The sequence below is a fragment of the Saccoglossus kowalevskii genome, chromosome 21, assembly GCF_978046115.1.
Source record: "Saccoglossus kowalevskii chromosome 21, keSacKowa6.1, whole genome shotgun sequence".
Lineage (NCBI taxonomy): Eukaryota > Metazoa > Hemichordata > Enteropneusta > Harrimaniidae > Saccoglossus > Saccoglossus kowalevskii.
The window spans coordinates 20,624,363-20,641,904 of NC_140661.1; the positions used below are offsets into that span (position 1 = coordinate 20,624,363).

Sequence of the window (17,542 nt, forward strand, 5' to 3'; positions counted from 1 at the left end):
CAATTTCAGCATTCTGATGTAAGGGATATTTCATTGAAATTGCAAACAATTCAAAGTCTATCTGGAGATGACAAGGGTCCGTGAGGATTTTTTTTGTAGAGCATACTAAGTTCAAATGCAAACATGTTTTGTTTTCATTGTTATTATTTAAATATATCCACAATTAGTTCATTATGTATGGTCAAATGTCCATGAACACACACTCAAAACCAATTATCGCATCAGTTGACGCATTTGAATAAATCGTTGCTGTGATCTGCAATTGCATGAACTTGTTGCTTTTGTTTCATATTCGCAAATTTTCGTAAAATTCCTTTGTTTTTATATTATTATAGTACACTATAGATCAGCATATCATTTATACGTTTACAGGGAAATAGTAAAAAGATGCTGTTGAAGTCACCAACAATATCTGTCAAGGAAGACGGATATATGGTGAAGTTGAAATTCATGCTGTCAGGCACAGAATTCATGCTCGAGTGGACCCTGAAAAAACGTATCTTTACTGCAAAGCTCTCAGGTTCGAGTTACCGAGGTAAACTATGTGGTCTACTTGGTAACGCCGATGGAAATAGTCTCAATGACTTCCAGAAACCGGATGGTATCGTTGTGCATGATGTTGTTGAGTTTGGGGAAAGCTGGAAAAACCATGATATGAAGTGAGTTTTATTATTATGTACATCATTATTGGATATACAATCAACGTACCTCATATTCTGTTGATGACGGACAAATTTACTATTAACGATTTCTAATGTTGGTATTATTCTGGGCGAATATCAAAATTGGGAATCCCATCTAAACTATAATATATATCAGATACACATTATTTATTCACAATAGTCGACGATAGCTCTGACAAAAGGTAGCAGATATGACGTTTGAGTATGTATTTGTTATTGCGGGTCTGCAAATAATGTGTGACACACTAACTTATACCACAGGGAGGACAGGAACTATAATCAACTGTACGCAGTCTCTATGAGCGGGGAAGGGGTATCGGCTGGTATCTGTGCTTATACTTGATATAAATACATTCGTCATATACCACTACATTGTTTTTTCACCCGTCGTACCAGTTTTTCTTAAGTTTATTGTTGTTGCTGCTTATGAATTAGTTGTCAATCATTTGTGTTTTGGAATCCAAATTTGTTCTTCAGTTAAATTTACAGAGTTGTTTTTTCTTTATTTGTATAATGCATTGGAGCTGTGATTTATATTAACAATATATTTTGTTTATTTTTATTGTAGATGTGATGAGGACTGGAGTGTTTGACGGCCAAAATTATGTTGACTCACAACAATGCTTGAATAGCATTACTATAAACAGGGTTTAAAAATATGGGTGTGGTTATGATTATAGTCAAAAAATAAAAAATATTATAATGTACATATTGCTTCGTGGTTCATTGTGTATGGCATCTCACAAACAATACAATTCATGAAAAAACAAATACAATAGGTAACTCGAACCATGACGGCACACAATATATGCAAATTGATTGGTGTATTTGTGTGAGATGGACAGCGTGCTTGTTTGAAATGTGTACTCATTTATAATAACCATGATAAAAATAAGTGATTCAAAGTCACTAATAGAATGATGGTTAGATTCAGCTTGAATTGGCAGACAAAAATTGAATGCCAGTTTGCAACACAAATATTTATTCGGGAATAATGAAATAATGAATTATGTTGCCTTGTGTATTATATATTTATCTCTGAAATGCTGTGACTAATCATATCTTTATTAGATGATCAGATTCAGGGTGACTTGAATGGCGGCCATTTATTAGTGTTCGCTACATTAAAACCGGGTGTCCTCACCTGCGCATGCGCCATAACATAATAGCACTGTCATGTTTTTAGATACACCTCAAAATTGAATATTACCGAATGCTGTTATAATCATGAACAAAGTGAAAGTACAATTGATGTCCCTCTAATTCTAAAATTATTTATTTACATCTAATTATAATTCGTTTTCTGGTTTACATTGTTATGTTCTCAAAAAATAATTCAGATTGTTTGTACCAATTAGGCCAGACTTTTATTATCCCTTGTTTCGCGATCCCGCCGAATGAACAGGAGCCGAAAATGAAATAAAAACAAAATTTTATTTCAGCGTAATTTCTCGCGCCCGCCGACTTTTAAGCGCAAAAAATTGCTAAAAAACTATTACCGTCCGCCGCATAACAAATCCAAGTTGCATTTTCGTTGGAGTATCATGATAAAAGTACCAAAGTATCGCGCAGACTAGAAACAAAGTTATACAATCAATGATCTCACTCACAATTCTTTGAGAATCACACAAATCTAATGACAAAAAAATAATTTTATTTTTTTCCACCCTCCTCAAAAAAATTGCCTTATAAAAACTCGAGAAACAAGGAATAAAAAAGTCTGGCCTTATTGGCCTTGTATCATAAGCTCAATGACTGAGAAAAATATCAAACAGCGCCAGATTGCTGCTCCCACAATATAAAGTACAAATAACACACGACATAAATAATACATTATACTCAGAAACAAACACAGAATAAATAAGCAACAATCCTAGCCCAAATAGTGTGAGCGTTATAAAAGATACATATTAAATATAACAAAACAGAATTTGAACAGATAACTACATAGCTCTGTAATCCGAGATTGACTGAGCTCATAGTGGTTTACAAATCCGTCATATCATACTAGAGTATAAAAGGAGCCACGACTCTATAATTGTAGCTTTACCCTATGATCGTTTGTCAATGTTTGTTCACAAACATTTGCTTCGGCTAGCTCTTATCACCTCCTTACAATGAATTTTGCTAATCTCAAGCATTCGGCAATATTCGGAGTATGTTCAGAAGCGATAGACGAACTGCGCACGTACGGGACTGAAATGGCATCTATTTTAAATGATGTTGTTGTCTAAGAAGTCATACGTTTATCTGTTGAATTTCCGGTTGTGAACGGCTTATTCTGACCTTTCACACCTAAACGAACCCAGTGCGCATGTATAATGACCGTAGTTTTATAATGCGTATACATTTTATGGTCACATTAAAAAATAGGCGATATTATATCGTATTCCGCTAACTCGTTACTTGTGTAAGCAATCGGAAAGTAATGTATATTAATCTTTAACAGTAATCAAACTGTATCGCAACCATAATGCACTGACGTTATAAAGGATGTAATGGAACAGAAAGTAGAATATATGATGTTAGTGATGATAAATATGTGTATCATCAACAAGTGGTGGCGCACTGAAAGTATACGTCACGTGACATAAACATACGTTAAGAGATTACATTTTTGCGTGTAATTCAAACTTCCCAGTTACAAATCATGATAATTTACAGTCCACGTAAAATCGATTAAATTCACATTAATACGTTTAATCTGCAATATGTAAACAATTATGTCCTGAACAAGTGTAACACAGTAAATGAATAATGTAACAACTATAGTATACAAAAACAACTTATGTAGTGAAGTGAATGCTTTAATTGGCTGAAATGCGTTTGCTTTTTTTTTTGTAAAAAACAAACCAAAACGAGAATGTATAGTAATGTGATATTATAGTAATGTGAATTATTGAAAGTATTGTTCAATATAGACCCAACTATAATGGCAATTAACACGATGGGTATTATTGTTTATACGACTGATGGTGATCCATTTTGGCAGCATGTTTATATAGAAGGGATATATACTGATATTATTGCACTATCAGATAGAACAATTAAGAGCATATATTCAGGTTATATTGTATATTGTTATTGCACATTGCCAAGTTGTACCAATACTCACAGCTATTCAGATGCATCAATTACATATATGCTCTAAAATATAATTACATTACAATGTATTGGAAAATAACACGTCTCTTTCGAGCTGTCTGTTTATACTTGCCTTTCGATACATAGTGTTCTCGTGCTAAGTTTGTTTTCTGTTTTTATTTGTATATATGGTCATCTGATATATCTTATCCGATGACATCATTATAGGACTGGTTTGATTTACGTATTTGAAACTGAACATGAAATGCTACAGTTTTGGTAGTACTATGCATTGGTTGCATGTCTATATCTGTAACATTGCTAAATATTGCACATTTGCATATTATGAATTCACATGACACCCCGTGACCACATTGTCAGCTACAAATTGTGCTTAAATAAACACATTCAATTAAAAACAACACTTTGAGTGGCAAAGAATATACAGTGTATATTTACCAATACGACAAAAATGTGATAACACACTTCACAGGATACATAGTGCCAGTAGAGTAGATGACATATGCCAAATGTCACGCCGATTAGACAGATAGGTTACTAGTAATCGGTCAATTTCTGTTTATTACACAATCAAAGAAGGCCGGCGAACCAAGTGATAATGAGAAATTTGAAAAGGAAACTTTGGAGAGATTCTTCTGAAGATGTTGGCGGTCAAAGTCACGTGAGCGCTAAAGTTGTTGTTTGTTTTATGTGTGAATGTCCCTATGTATATTTCATAGATGATATACACAACAATTTGAAAATCGTAGACCCCAAAAACAGTCTCACTGCACGTCACTGATTAATACGCATTTGTTGAGTGAACGCAGTGGAAGTGTCGAAGTCACACTTACGATTACAATTAAGTGTGATTCAGAATATTTGTGGATTGTAATATAAGTTCTGGATAGATCCGGGTCATAGTTAGTCATAGCCAAACTGTGTTCTTTTCGGCAAAATATTATAATCGAGTAAAAGGTGTATGTGATACTACTTCTGATTTAATACTACTGATTTAATTAGAATATTCGTTATCTGTGTTTTGTATAGTTCAGACCACATTTATTGAATAGTCACTGCGTATAGAAAAGTGTACTTTGGTTAACCATTGAAGGTTAAACATGCTATTTAGTTAGATTTTTATGAATAATCGTGAACGACTTTCCAACATTGTTGGGCCATTACCTTTTGATCAATCTATCAATAATTGAGTGTGGAACTACCATATTTACGATTCTGAAGAAAGTATTAGTTTTACCGTTTGAAAATGGTATATGTTATAACAGTAATTATTTTGTGTTTCATATTCCTTGGAAACATACTAATGAAAAAGCTTACCAGCATACTGATTGCAGACCAGACCAGAGCAGTTAGACAGGTCTTGACATTATTGCACAGCGCCCTTGTTGGTCAGTTTTTTGTTTAACTGAACTTTTGTTTATTGTGATTCCTCTGTTTTACGAGGGTATTTTTCATACATTTGCATTCTCTGAAGGTCGTAGAGATTTTTCGTTACATATTAGGAGTTCAGTATCAATTCACTGCTTTTGAGTGGACGAAGTCTGGCAGAAATTGCATGGTATCGGAATATATGTTTATCAAAAACAATACAAATTTTATTTTAAAAAGAGGACATACCAGATCAAAGTTTCTGTCGAGTGACCTATAGCATGTAATCGCCCCATCAAGGTATTTTGTATGGTCGAAATCGAAAAATTTGTTTTGCTCTTCCCGTCAGGTTCAAATGCCTGTATACAGAAATATATACACCCATCCCTTTACCGCTATGTGAGCAGATGGGACAGCGTTCGGGTCGGCTTGTACGCCGAAGTTACCGTGTATACAGCCAGACGAAGCCCTATCCGGACAAGGAACCACGGCTATACCAAACGTAGCATTTCTCTCGTTTTTATATTTCAATATAATCCGAATCAGAATCAGAACATATTACAGATAGAATGATACATTGATGGCGAACTTTCATCTCATTACGCATTGTACGAAAAAAATGTCCGTGTGCTAATTGTAATGGAATGATAAATGAAAAGTATTTTTCTACAAGGGACACTGAAGCTGTCAAAAAGTTAAAATGATTATAGATTTTCGAACGATCTTCTGATTCTTTCATTCATGCAATCAAAGTCCCGTGTAAGGTTTTGTTGCATATGTTTATGTCAGTGTCGTAAGAGCGTGCATTATTAACCCCACTTTGGTCAAGTCAATGTAAACACATATGGCTGGGTGAATAAGGACTAATGAAAAAACTGTCATGCCCAAATAAAAATTGTCAACTCATTGTGATGGCAAAGCCCATAAAGCATGCACAAAGCGGGCTCGCTCTAAAGGATTTTCTATGTGTGACTGTTCAATAGATATGTACATATCAATAGATCACAGCTTTGAACAGAATAGTGCAGAGGTCTCATACATTCGTTAATGGACGCCCTCTATACTGAACAATATAAACTGTTTTGTCCATTTGAGTATATACGCTTAGACCCCGACCACCGAGTTTTGAGTTTAATGTTCAATATGTGGGTGATCTATGAGCAAGGCGATGCAAAGACAAATGCAATCACAGTATAGAACTTGTATGTACACATGTGTGTGCCCTTCAGCCATGCCAATGATGAGAAAAGAATAATAAGAAAAAAAAATAACACCAGGGAAAAATAGATTTTTGCAGTTTTTCGGAGGCCGGGGTATCAAGGCAGCACTCGTGACAATTTAAGCAGTAAAGAAATATTGACGAGTGTTTACTTGAACAACTTAACAGAAAAGATGGTTCAGATGGTACAGTAATACTCGAATGAGTCCAGGACAATGGGACATAAACAACCAACACGGTATGTTTTGATGAAGATAAAACAAAAGTTAGATTGTCTTGTCTGTATGAAAGACTTTGGAAAAATGGGTATTTACAGAACAATATGCTGGTTATACGTTTATTTCACTCAATGCCAACAAATACAACATTTATTCAGTAATGCACTATCTTACTAAGAATGGTATAACACCATATACAATTCAAAAAAGAAAGGCTGAAAATAACGTGATCGTGTATCCGCGCAACGGATTACAGAAATTATCATAAATCCGCCTCGTGCATCACGAGAGACAATTTCGCCATTCAAGGAGGATTTAACTGTTCTCACCATACACAATAATATTGATTAGGTCAGATTTAGAATTCAGAAATACATATTAAATTCGGAACAATAAATTGTTATACGAGCAACTCGTCGTTAACAATTTATTATGCTCATCAATGTGTGCTACACTCGTAGGTAATGTAGAGTTTTGTGCAAGTTGCTTAATGTCAATTTTACTACAAATATTACAGAAGACAATAACCGCTTACGAAATAATATTCTAAATGATATGCCGCGCACTGCTTTTGTACTTGTTTGGCATTCCGGGAAGTTTCTGAATGTAAACTGTTTTCTTTCCTTCGAGATTTCTGCTACTTTCCACGAAGAATGACCAACTTGATGACGTCGTTCCAATAAACATTGTTGCTTCTACAGTGAAAAAAATATTTGTTATTTTACAAGAAAAAATAATACTGAGACTTAAAACAAATTAACTAGTAGCTGTATACATCACGGTTTAGCACACACGCAAACTGAATACATATTTAGTTTAACGTACAGATAATTCTAGAGTAACTAACTAGAATTATGAACGGTAAATTAAATTGTATAATTCGAATAACAAAATTACAATTAAAATATAATTATGTATAGACAAGTGTATATTCAATACATCAATTTACTTACGCTCAGCGATCTCTTGTTCTACTAATGATAGGACGTACGTATCCCCTCTGTAGTGATCCAACAGAGGGGACACATTATACGCATCTTCTACAGTGTATGTAAACAATAATGATTCTCGAAGTGACTTCACAATGAACTGAAATATAAAAGAGATAACAATTTAGTTGTTTATATTGCGTGTCTCGCGTAATTATTTTTTGTAACAAATCGAGACAATGAATACCTGTTCGTAGGGAAGAGCCGCCACATAGAGATATTTCAATCCCGCTTTTTCAAGGTATGCGTGCAGACTTGATGCAATCGAATCAGAGTCTTTCTTCAAAAACTTTAGATTTCGTGCACTTCGTATTGAGCAATGACTACCATTTGCTGAATTACACCTGATTAAAGAGCAATTAGATTATTTGATAAATCAGGCTTGGTCTTTTGGAATCACGTCTGACAACATCAAAATGTCTTCGATCATTGTTTAGACAACATATCCTCTTTAACAGATTACTCTGTGAATATACCCAAATGAGTAATGCTAAAAAGACTAGAACTAAAAAAAATTAAATGGCCGCCCAATGAAAACACAGTGCTTGAGTGGTTTACTTACTTTTCTCCTGTTTTATTCCTCCAATGTAATACAGCATATTGCTCTGCCAATAAGCCAGTCATTATTTGTGCTGCTATTCTACGTATATACGGAGCTCTTAGTAAATGTTTCTCCACATAGGATTGCTGAGCTGATGTAGCAATTGTTGATTTCACAGCCGGAAAATATGCAACACATCTTTTCTTCTCGAATTCATTAAGTATTTTTTCACGTGTATTTTGTGTTTGGGATAGTGTGATGTTTGGTTGCGGTAGTGAAATTCCGGTGTTATTATAAAATTCAGTGACAAATCGGTCACCTAGGAAAATGGATTGCTTCCTGTAATGTTTTTGTACTTCATTATTGTAGTTGTCAGGGAAGGAAGGTGTATGTTTAGTAGGAGGGAATATAATCCAATCTAGAGGAATAGTTGTGCCGCATTGTATTTTGAATTCGTTTAAATCACATAAATCTACTACTCTTAATATTTTCTGATTGTCAAATGTTTCATTGAAACTCCTTTCGGTTTTTACACCATCCTGTAGTTTGTGTTGGCGGAATGGGGGTATTACAAGAGACCTTTCATAAATACTAGCAAATACCATAGATCTACGAAATGCATTGTATATCCCATTAGGTCCCGATTGAAACGCTATTAATGGTAGAACGTACTGGCGCATGAAAATTGGCGTGTTATTTCTTTTCCCAAGGAGTAATGCTGAAACAGTGGTTTTCTCTATTGTCGTGTTGTTTTCAATATCAGACCTCAGGTAGTTCTGTCTTAGCAAAGCCTCCTACAAAAACATAAAATGTGTTAGGCAAAATTATAGTGTGGAATGAGTTGATAGAAGTACCTAAAATGTGAGGTGTTCTATTTTGCGTTTAATGTAAAGTCGGCTACATACAACCTGATAGTACGAGCTCTGACATTTCTCAGATGTGATGAATCGTAGCAATGTGTTTGACTACAGAAGCGATTGCACAGTTTTTATTTGGGATGGTGTGAAAGTTGTTGATATATTAAGATGCAACCAAAGACCTCAGAAAACAGGAACCTGCAATTGTGGAATTTCTTTCATATGTTACCTTAGTCATAATCGCATATCCAATTCAAACCTTGGAGATATGAACACTATGTTGCATTAGATAGATATGTCAACCAGGATGTAGCTGCACAAACCAATTGTGTCTTTAGAATATAATCAGAATGTTTACATTCTATCTGCTGAATATCCCAGTTCATTTTATTTATCAAATAAAAAAATGCGATGGTAAACGTTTTTATTTTAATATAAAAACAGGACAGGATAAAAAAGGGACAGTTTTCTATACAATAAAAAACACTACCTAAAAAACGTTGTATCATTATAACAAGTCAAAACTGTTATAACTTAGTTCACCCATTACATGACTGATGATAATATTGCGAAAGCAAAACATAAACAAGCGATCGAAATAGCCCCACTGTTTTTGTAGTGTCTCCCACAAAACGAAGTTGATAAGTTTATGTACAAGATATTTACTGTGATAGTTTGTGCATAGGCGAACCCATGAAACCTGGTAGTTTTCAAGAAGTCAAGAAGAAATGGCATTTTTACTACCTATATAATAAGCATCAAAGTAATGGAGGTAGTAGTAGTTGTTGTTGTTGTTGTTTTTTTTAATTAACATTTTCACAGAAAAAATTGCTAAAAATAGAGAAGTGAAGATATATTCAGGAAATCGTCAAAATTGTACATGGGTCCCCAAGGTACCTACATGATAATTATCAAAGCAAGATTTTAAAAAGTGTGTCAACCGACAAATGTGTTCTGGTTAAACTTGTATCCAATGAAGTGGACAGAAACATGCTTAATTATTTCCTCGCGCGGAATATTGGTCAAAATATTTTTAAATATCCTGTACTGTTCAAATGTTCAATAATATTGTTTTAACATATTTATTGTGCTCCACCCATGGTCACACCCATGCTAATCCTGCTCTTCAATAACGCATTTTCGCCGCAGTTTACGATGTATGGCAGTGGAAAGGATGTGAGGATACACACATCATCACAGCTTGTCGCGCCTGGACGATTTAAAATTAGGCGGATTTCATCTTTAAGTCTTTTTAAAAGATGCGTCATTGTTAGCAGTATGATAGTAACAGGATGGCTTCATCCTGGATATTTAATCACTTTAACCCCATCGGGGATAGTACGAAATAATCATGCAGTCAATTAATATAAATGACTTGTTTATATGTGAAGATGCATGGCATCAGGTATTCAAATTGCTACATAATTTATACAACAAGAGAAAGAATATATTAAAAAAAGCATTATTTCAACTTCTGCATTCATGTTATGCTGTTGGTGAAAACATTTATATTTGGAAGTAGAATGTATCAATATATCTAAATTAAATTAAATACCCCATAATGTTTTCTGCATAATTTCTGTCACATTTATGATATTGGTGTCTATTAACAAATGAATGACCTTCTAAATCCGACGTTTGACAGAATCTATTCTCAAAGATGAACATAACATCTAAAAAAAGGTAAAACTAGTTGTATTCCCGAGTAATCGATTTTTAATATATAATACACGAATCTGATTTTCTGGCGTGGCAGGTATAAAAAAATAATCCGGGCGTGCACTCTCCATGGTGACATGGTTTTGTCGCACTAGCACACACTCAGATGTACTCACATTGCTTTCCAGTTCTAATTCCTCATTTCCCAGAATCTCAGTTTCGGCAAAGGTGTTAGCTGGCATCCAGCTAAACGAGAGATAATATACAGCCCATAAACTCAGAATAACAGAAAAAAACCGGAATGTTCTTGTTCGCCTCGCTTGCAACCACCTGAAATACTAATCATTGTGAGGAATGATTTGACACGATCTACTAGGATTGGTACATTAGATAACATCATGTGATCAAACACACACATACATATATATTGGCAATATGGAATAACTTAATAACAGTTAATATATCATTATATACATCGATAACATATTTAAATAGTATTTAAATATTCCTCGATATCTATGATTTAAATCACATAAAATAATCATGACTTTCACGGGATGTACGTAACGCGGCGTTTAAGGATCTGTCACAATATTTCAGTCGCCGCCCAAAACATTTTATCAACACATTTTGGGTGAATAATCATAAACAATTTTAACTACATTACCTCATGCATCGCGAACACCAGTCTTGTGTTCTTCGGTTCTTGTTCAGGGTACAGTTTCTACAAGGTTGGCATCACCAGGCGATATATCTTTAAAATACTCAAATTCCACCTTGCATGTGATATAACCTACTTAATTTAATATGTATATGTATACCAAGCTAAACCTCTTTCCAGAAAATTTGGTGATGTTAGTAGATTTCCTATTTCCTGAAAATAAATAGTCAATACGACCAGACTCTGATTCCATGCATCCACAGACAGCTGTGTTGCGACACCAGTCACAAATCCCTAATGAATAAATTCTGATTGCACAATACTAGTTGAATCCACTTTCATTGGAAGGGGTAGTAATAATATGGATATTGTGTGTCTGTATGTTTTACTAAAATTACCAGTGTGTGTTGCTGGCACGTAAAATCGCATGGCGGTCCACATTTATTTAAAGGGTAAACTGCAGTTATATAATAGTAAATTCTCACCGTCACCGTTCAAACTCTAATACGTTACTCACCCGTCAAAAGCAAATGTTGTCGTCGGTATTCCATCTACTACCATTTGCTATTGGTTTTTGTGTTCCAGACTCGCGGGATCATGGATATTCCCTGCCCAAATATTGCATCTGATGTATGCGATATTGTAATTGTTAGTACATAGATAATTGTTGATACATATTTAGTGTACTTGTTTGTAATAACTTAACTAGTCCATTGAGTTTTCACGATTTCCTCGTAATGGCAAGTTGGCAGTTCCCTCTCTGGACACTAGACAGAATATTTGCAAAAGCAATCCATTTAAGACAGAACCAGGGTACTGCTTATGTATCTTTCTTAAAGCAATGTCTTAATTAAGGCATATCCACGATTTCAAAACTAATTATTTGCATATAGCATATCAGTATAATGTATATTATATAACGTATAGGACTATGTTTTAACTCTGAACTGGAGGCAAAGCATATATTTATTTTGCAATACTGCACAGCGAATCGTGTGATATTTATATAAGTTTAGTGAACGATCTGTCAATCCCGTCTAGGAAATGTTGTAAACAGAGAAATGTACATATGAAGTGCCAGCTTTCAGATATTTATCTTCATATACATATAAATAGGTGAAAGTACATTTTATGATTCCGGTCCAGGTGCCATAAGGTACTGGTACATAAGTTAGTATATGACCTTATGATAAGTGTACGCCTTCAGTTAAAATCCCCATCAAAGTCGTCCTCCTCAGGCTTTCTCTGACATAAACACGGTCATGTAGGTATCCCCTGCCAGTGTTATGTAAACGTTCGACAATAATAGAAACAACTATTGTGGTAGATAATCCTTTCTTTAGTGAAAGGATTGGCGCTGTACAGCTTTTGATTCGAAATCTGAATTAAATTATTTCTCCAGTTTTTTTAACTCTAAAATCGACTTTATAAAACACCCCTCCTGGAACATCTGTAGCTATTGGCTTATGAATAATATCGTCTAGGATATTATTATTTACGTTATTTACGTCCTCTAGCGCTTGTGTCTGGGTGATCAATTTTAGTAAATATGCGATATCAAGCATTGTTTGCGCAACTAAGGCAATGGCTATTTCAAAACAGCTGTATCTAAGTATAAAGTTTCTTTGTTTTTATAGAACGCAAAATACATGAATTACTTGAATGATTATTTATTAGTAACACCAATGTTTCTGTCATGAATTTGTTTTTGCGTATCTGTTAACCGACTTAATTAACTGATTATTAGCGAATTGCTGTGTTATGTCTGTCATCGTGTAGGCCTATTTGAAATTTTGGAGGGAACTTGGCTCAGTGATTTGGAACTAATTACCAGATAATCGTCGCCATTCTGACAGTTTATATCCGTAGTTATTAATGTAGTGAACGATTAATCAAAAGATATGACGTATTCAGTACTTAGTGTGATTGGCTTTATGATTGAAGGTTACGCCCTAGAGTCTTTTACTGTTTTGTAATTGGTTAGAGTTTTGAAAATGAATAAAGAGAGTTTGAGTTGGTCTTGGGGAATACTCCACGACAGACGCAGTCGAGTCGAGTCGAGAGTCCAGTCCAGCGGCGAGCCTTGAGGCAGTCCAGTCTTGGGCGAGTCTTGGTTCAGCCTTGTGAGAGTCTTGGGGACTTTTCCCCAGGGCGCTGTGTCTTATAGAGTGCTCCAAAAGATCGACTAAGACGAGAGTTGAAACGTATTTCGTTGTGTGTGTCTTATTTGACTGTAAAGTTAAAGTGACTTCCCCGATCCCGTACCTCAAGGGGACAAGATAGAGAGACGAGACGAGTTTCCCCCCTGACAGTGTGGAGAACCCCAGAGAGAGAGATTTCCCCCTGATATTTCCACGGGGATGTCACACTCATTCAAAACAACAGAAACGTAACTCATTTACGTCCGATCTTGTTTGGGACTACGCCATAACAAAAATGAATTGCCTATAAATTCGGTGGTTTGAAGGATTTATAATGAAACATGGGTGTAAAAAATTATACTAATTATATTATTTGACTTTGAATGTTCGCACATATTACATACATATCAAGAGAAACCACAGAAGTGCAACTTTGCTCTAAATATGACATGGGAAATATACTGGGATTGACTGGAGTTGCTTGAGTCGTGGATTATATGATCGTACAATTACTCAGATGAGCCCCAATAAACAGCATCTTCGACAACAAAGATTACGGCAACTCTGATCCAGCTCCTTGGCGCACCCAATCAAATGATTCAACATAACCATGGTCAAATACAGCTTTTTCGTTCAAAGGGAACGGTATGGAAGACCGGCTGAAGCGAAAACGTGCGAATGAGGCAATGCCTCCACTGAGTGTGACATGGTACGCCGAACATCGACGTTTGTAGGTTCTTGGTTATAGTGACAGCTCTGTGTTAGGTTGGCGTGCGTTGGAATATTTTGAAGAGTTTGGCTATGAACAAGTGTATTAAATCAAACAATATATCCGATAGCTGTCGCTGCTGATCCATAGATACAAAATGGCATAGTAATTGATGCTTTTTACGTTGCGGTGTCCAGACAACTGCGTGTTGGTTGTCAGTACGCCACGACATTGTGGACGTGAACGGTTGTTTCGCTGGAAATGTGATTTGTTTTGCTGCCGGGAATTTCAGCTTGTTGACAGTATTTACTGCTATTGGTCTGAACCGTATTCTTGTGTCAGGATAAACTTCGTTGTCAGATATTAAGAGACAGCATGGTGCATGAACTCTGGTGGGCGGAGATTAGTGTCAGTACGATGTTCAGGCTGTGGCGCCTGACTAACTTGACTGAAACGACTTATATCACCCCATTGCATTTAACAACTTTCGTGAAAACCCCGAAACTAAAATAACGTTGCGTTGCTGAGCCAAAAATTTCCTTCCTAAATATCTCCCCATCTCTGGTTCAAAGATTCCGCGACGTTTGGCTTATTTCCTATTTCTTTACTTTTCAGTTCGAATCGAATGATTCATTTTATTGCATTGCATAAACTGCGTATCGCGAGTTCATATATATGTTTACGCTGATGTGTTATTAACGTATCCGATTCGTAGCTAAAATCATCTTGTTGTTGTTGTTGTCTCTATGATTATCCTGAGCAAGCTGGTTTGACAGTTGAAACAATTCTGCTGCGTTCCAGGAGTTTGAAATTCACGTCCGTCATATTGCAATACTACTATTCCAATATTACTTGTTGTTCTATAACTACATTTAAGTATTTTAAATAGCATACCCACATAGAGGACATATATTTATGCTACAATTAAAAAACTATATCACTATTTTCTAAAAGAAAATGTTTTCTGTCCATATGGTACGTTGCTATGACATAAAAAGCAAATATGCAAATTCATTATTATTGTGATAATTTCACTATCAGGACCAGGGTGAAAATAAGACTGGCGATTCGCTCCGCGAGGATTGCCCTTATTTTATTACAATTGTGTGTCTGTGTTTAAGTGTCGTCTTCACGTATTAATTCTTCTGTGATTTTTTGGGGTGGGCCGATTTCGTTCAAAAAGGCAGGTCACACCTTCAGTTTTAGTCAAGTGATGAAATCATTATTATTATTATTATTTTGATAACTTCTTTGATTCTGTGTTGGGGCAACGTTTCGAAAGAAATGGCTTTTTAACTTTCCTGTGATTTATTTGAAGGACTGAGCCAATATTGGTCAAACTTGACTGGCGAATTTGAAAAAAATATTACTGTCCTGCTGTTGCCATGTCATTGATTTTTGGTCGTAGCTTCGACCACACGCATACAAGGTGCACTTTCGCTGCTAGCATAAATTGTTATTTATACTTGACTCCATTGGTTATCAAGTGGTGTTATCAAGTCAGTAAACCCAGGAGGATCAGATTGTTAACGATCGGTAAATGTTTTATCATGTCTTATTTTCAGTTATGTACACAGACCATTCGTATCAAGTCAAAATGTTCACAAATTTCTATTCCGATCTTAAAACCATCTGTTTCCTTACCACTTGACAACCGGATGTCATGCCCCATGCAATATTATGGTGAACACATTATTAGTTGAGTTTTAATCACGAGATAACCACACATTTTAACTACCAAAGTACACCTGGCCACCTGTGAACATCACCATTGTACCAAAATGACAAAATATTTCAAAATTTAGTTCTGCAAACGTTCAAATGTTTAAGTGTATTACGCATTCAATTTAATGAGTCTTGTTGTTCATAAAGTGTTCAAGTCCACTATGTGTTCAAGTCTAACAAATAATTACATTCCTGCAGTCAGTTAAGTGTGTAGGGGGGATTGTGTGGGAGGTGCGTGCGTGTATGTGTATGTGTGTGTGCATTTGCATTACCATATTTCTGAGGATAAAGATTGGTAATTTGGTGCCATTGTTAAGTCCCACAGAAAATTGAAGACCAGAGTTTACAAATACCCTCATAATATTCACCTTTTCATTTTCTGAATGGGTCTCCGGTTTGTAAAATATTTGAGTTGTGTTTGTTAAAAAAAGTCACGCATTTTCGTCAGAGCTGATTTTTGTGTAATAGCGCCACCAAATGGCCTTTTTATGCAGTAGCCTAGAAAGCCACATTTCACATATTAGCGCGCTCATTATCCCACGTTTCACGGGTGTGAACGTGATAATTTTAGAGAATTTTAGAACGTTAAAGAACTGGCTGGCCCATATTACATATAAGTGGTTTAATTTAGACTATGGTTTTGTTATTGTTATTGTGATCATAGATGAAACTTCAATTCTTTATGACATAATCCGAGTTCTATGTATGATATATGGATACATTAAGATATATCTTGAAAAAACAAAACAGTGAACGTAATTTCACCAAAAAAAAATTCACAAAGTAACCAAAATGTCCAGTAGTCACCCCTCCTCTTTATTTCGTGACGCACTGTACGAAAAATGCTGTCATAATCCTAATCATCGTTCTTCATTGTTCTGTTTATACAAACACGCTTATCTTACTAAAACTTCTATTTATGTATCCGACAACATCATTTAATATACTACAGTGCGTTGTGAGAAAATATATATGATGTATTTCCCACAATCTCCTCTGTGTATGAAAATTACGTAACTTCAATTGTAATGATTCTTTGACTGTTTTGATAATGTACGTGTGTTTACAACACGCCCATGTATGTGGTGTTAGTAACTTATTTTAAGCTTCCGGTGCAGTAATCATCATCACATTGACAATCTTGGACTATGCTTTACAATATAGTAAATCGACGAGTAAATATCTGTGTATTGTCGGATACATGAAATTATGAATGAGCGTATTTTTCTATAATGAACACTGAAGCTGTCTACTTATCCTTGTGTTCAAACATTCGCACATTTTGCATACTACAAATACATATAAATCAATGGCATACGTTGGATCGACTGTCAACTATATGTTATGACAATCATCGGAGTATATTTGCTTATGGTAAGACCCCGAATTTTGAGTTTGAGTCAAATGTCCAACATGTGTACAATCTATGAGCAAAGCGGCGTAGAGAAAGAAATGCAAGAACAGTATAGGACGTGTAAGCACACATCTGTGTTCCCTTCAGTCATGTTTACTCTCCAATGATTAAAACAGAATAAAGGCTGAGAATAACGTGATCGTGAATTAATGTGGTCGCCGCGTCACGCATGTGTGACATTTGTGATGATAAAGCGTGTACGTACGAGATTTGACCTGGGTGCGACTTGCATTAATTACCGCTGGCGAATCCT

The 17,542-nt window shown here is 35.4% G+C and overlaps 2 protein-coding genes across 2 annotated transcripts; one reads left to right on the plus strand and one right to left on the minus strand.

The window, feature by feature from the left end:
- The first annotated feature begins 378 nt into the window (after window positions 1-378).
- LOC102807835 (BMP-binding endothelial regulator protein-like) lies at window positions 379-1,390 on the plus strand. The gene is made up of 2 exons (XM_006816551.2): window positions 379-659; window positions 1,252-1,390. Exons 1-2 carry the CDS (start codon window positions 388-390, stop codon window positions 1,274-1,276), a joined length of 297 nt encoding a protein of 98 aa, XP_006816614.2. The 5' UTR covers window positions 379-387; the 3' UTR covers window positions 1,277-1,390.
- A 5,294-nt stretch (window positions 1,391-6,684) lies between these two features.
- Window positions 6,685-11,567, minus strand: LOC102807932 (uncharacterized). Its single transcript, XM_006816552.3, has 6 exons — window positions 11,307-11,567; window positions 10,816-10,977; window positions 8,145-8,917; window positions 7,770-7,926; window positions 7,547-7,682; window positions 6,685-7,288 (listed from the first exon to the last, which is right to left on the minus strand). Exons 1-6 carry the CDS (start codon window positions 11,313-11,315, stop codon window positions 7,140-7,142), a joined length of 1,386 nt encoding a protein of 461 aa, XP_006816615.3. The 5' UTR covers window positions 11,316-11,567; the 3' UTR covers window positions 6,685-7,139.
- Window positions 11,568-17,542: the final 5,975 nt, after the last annotated feature.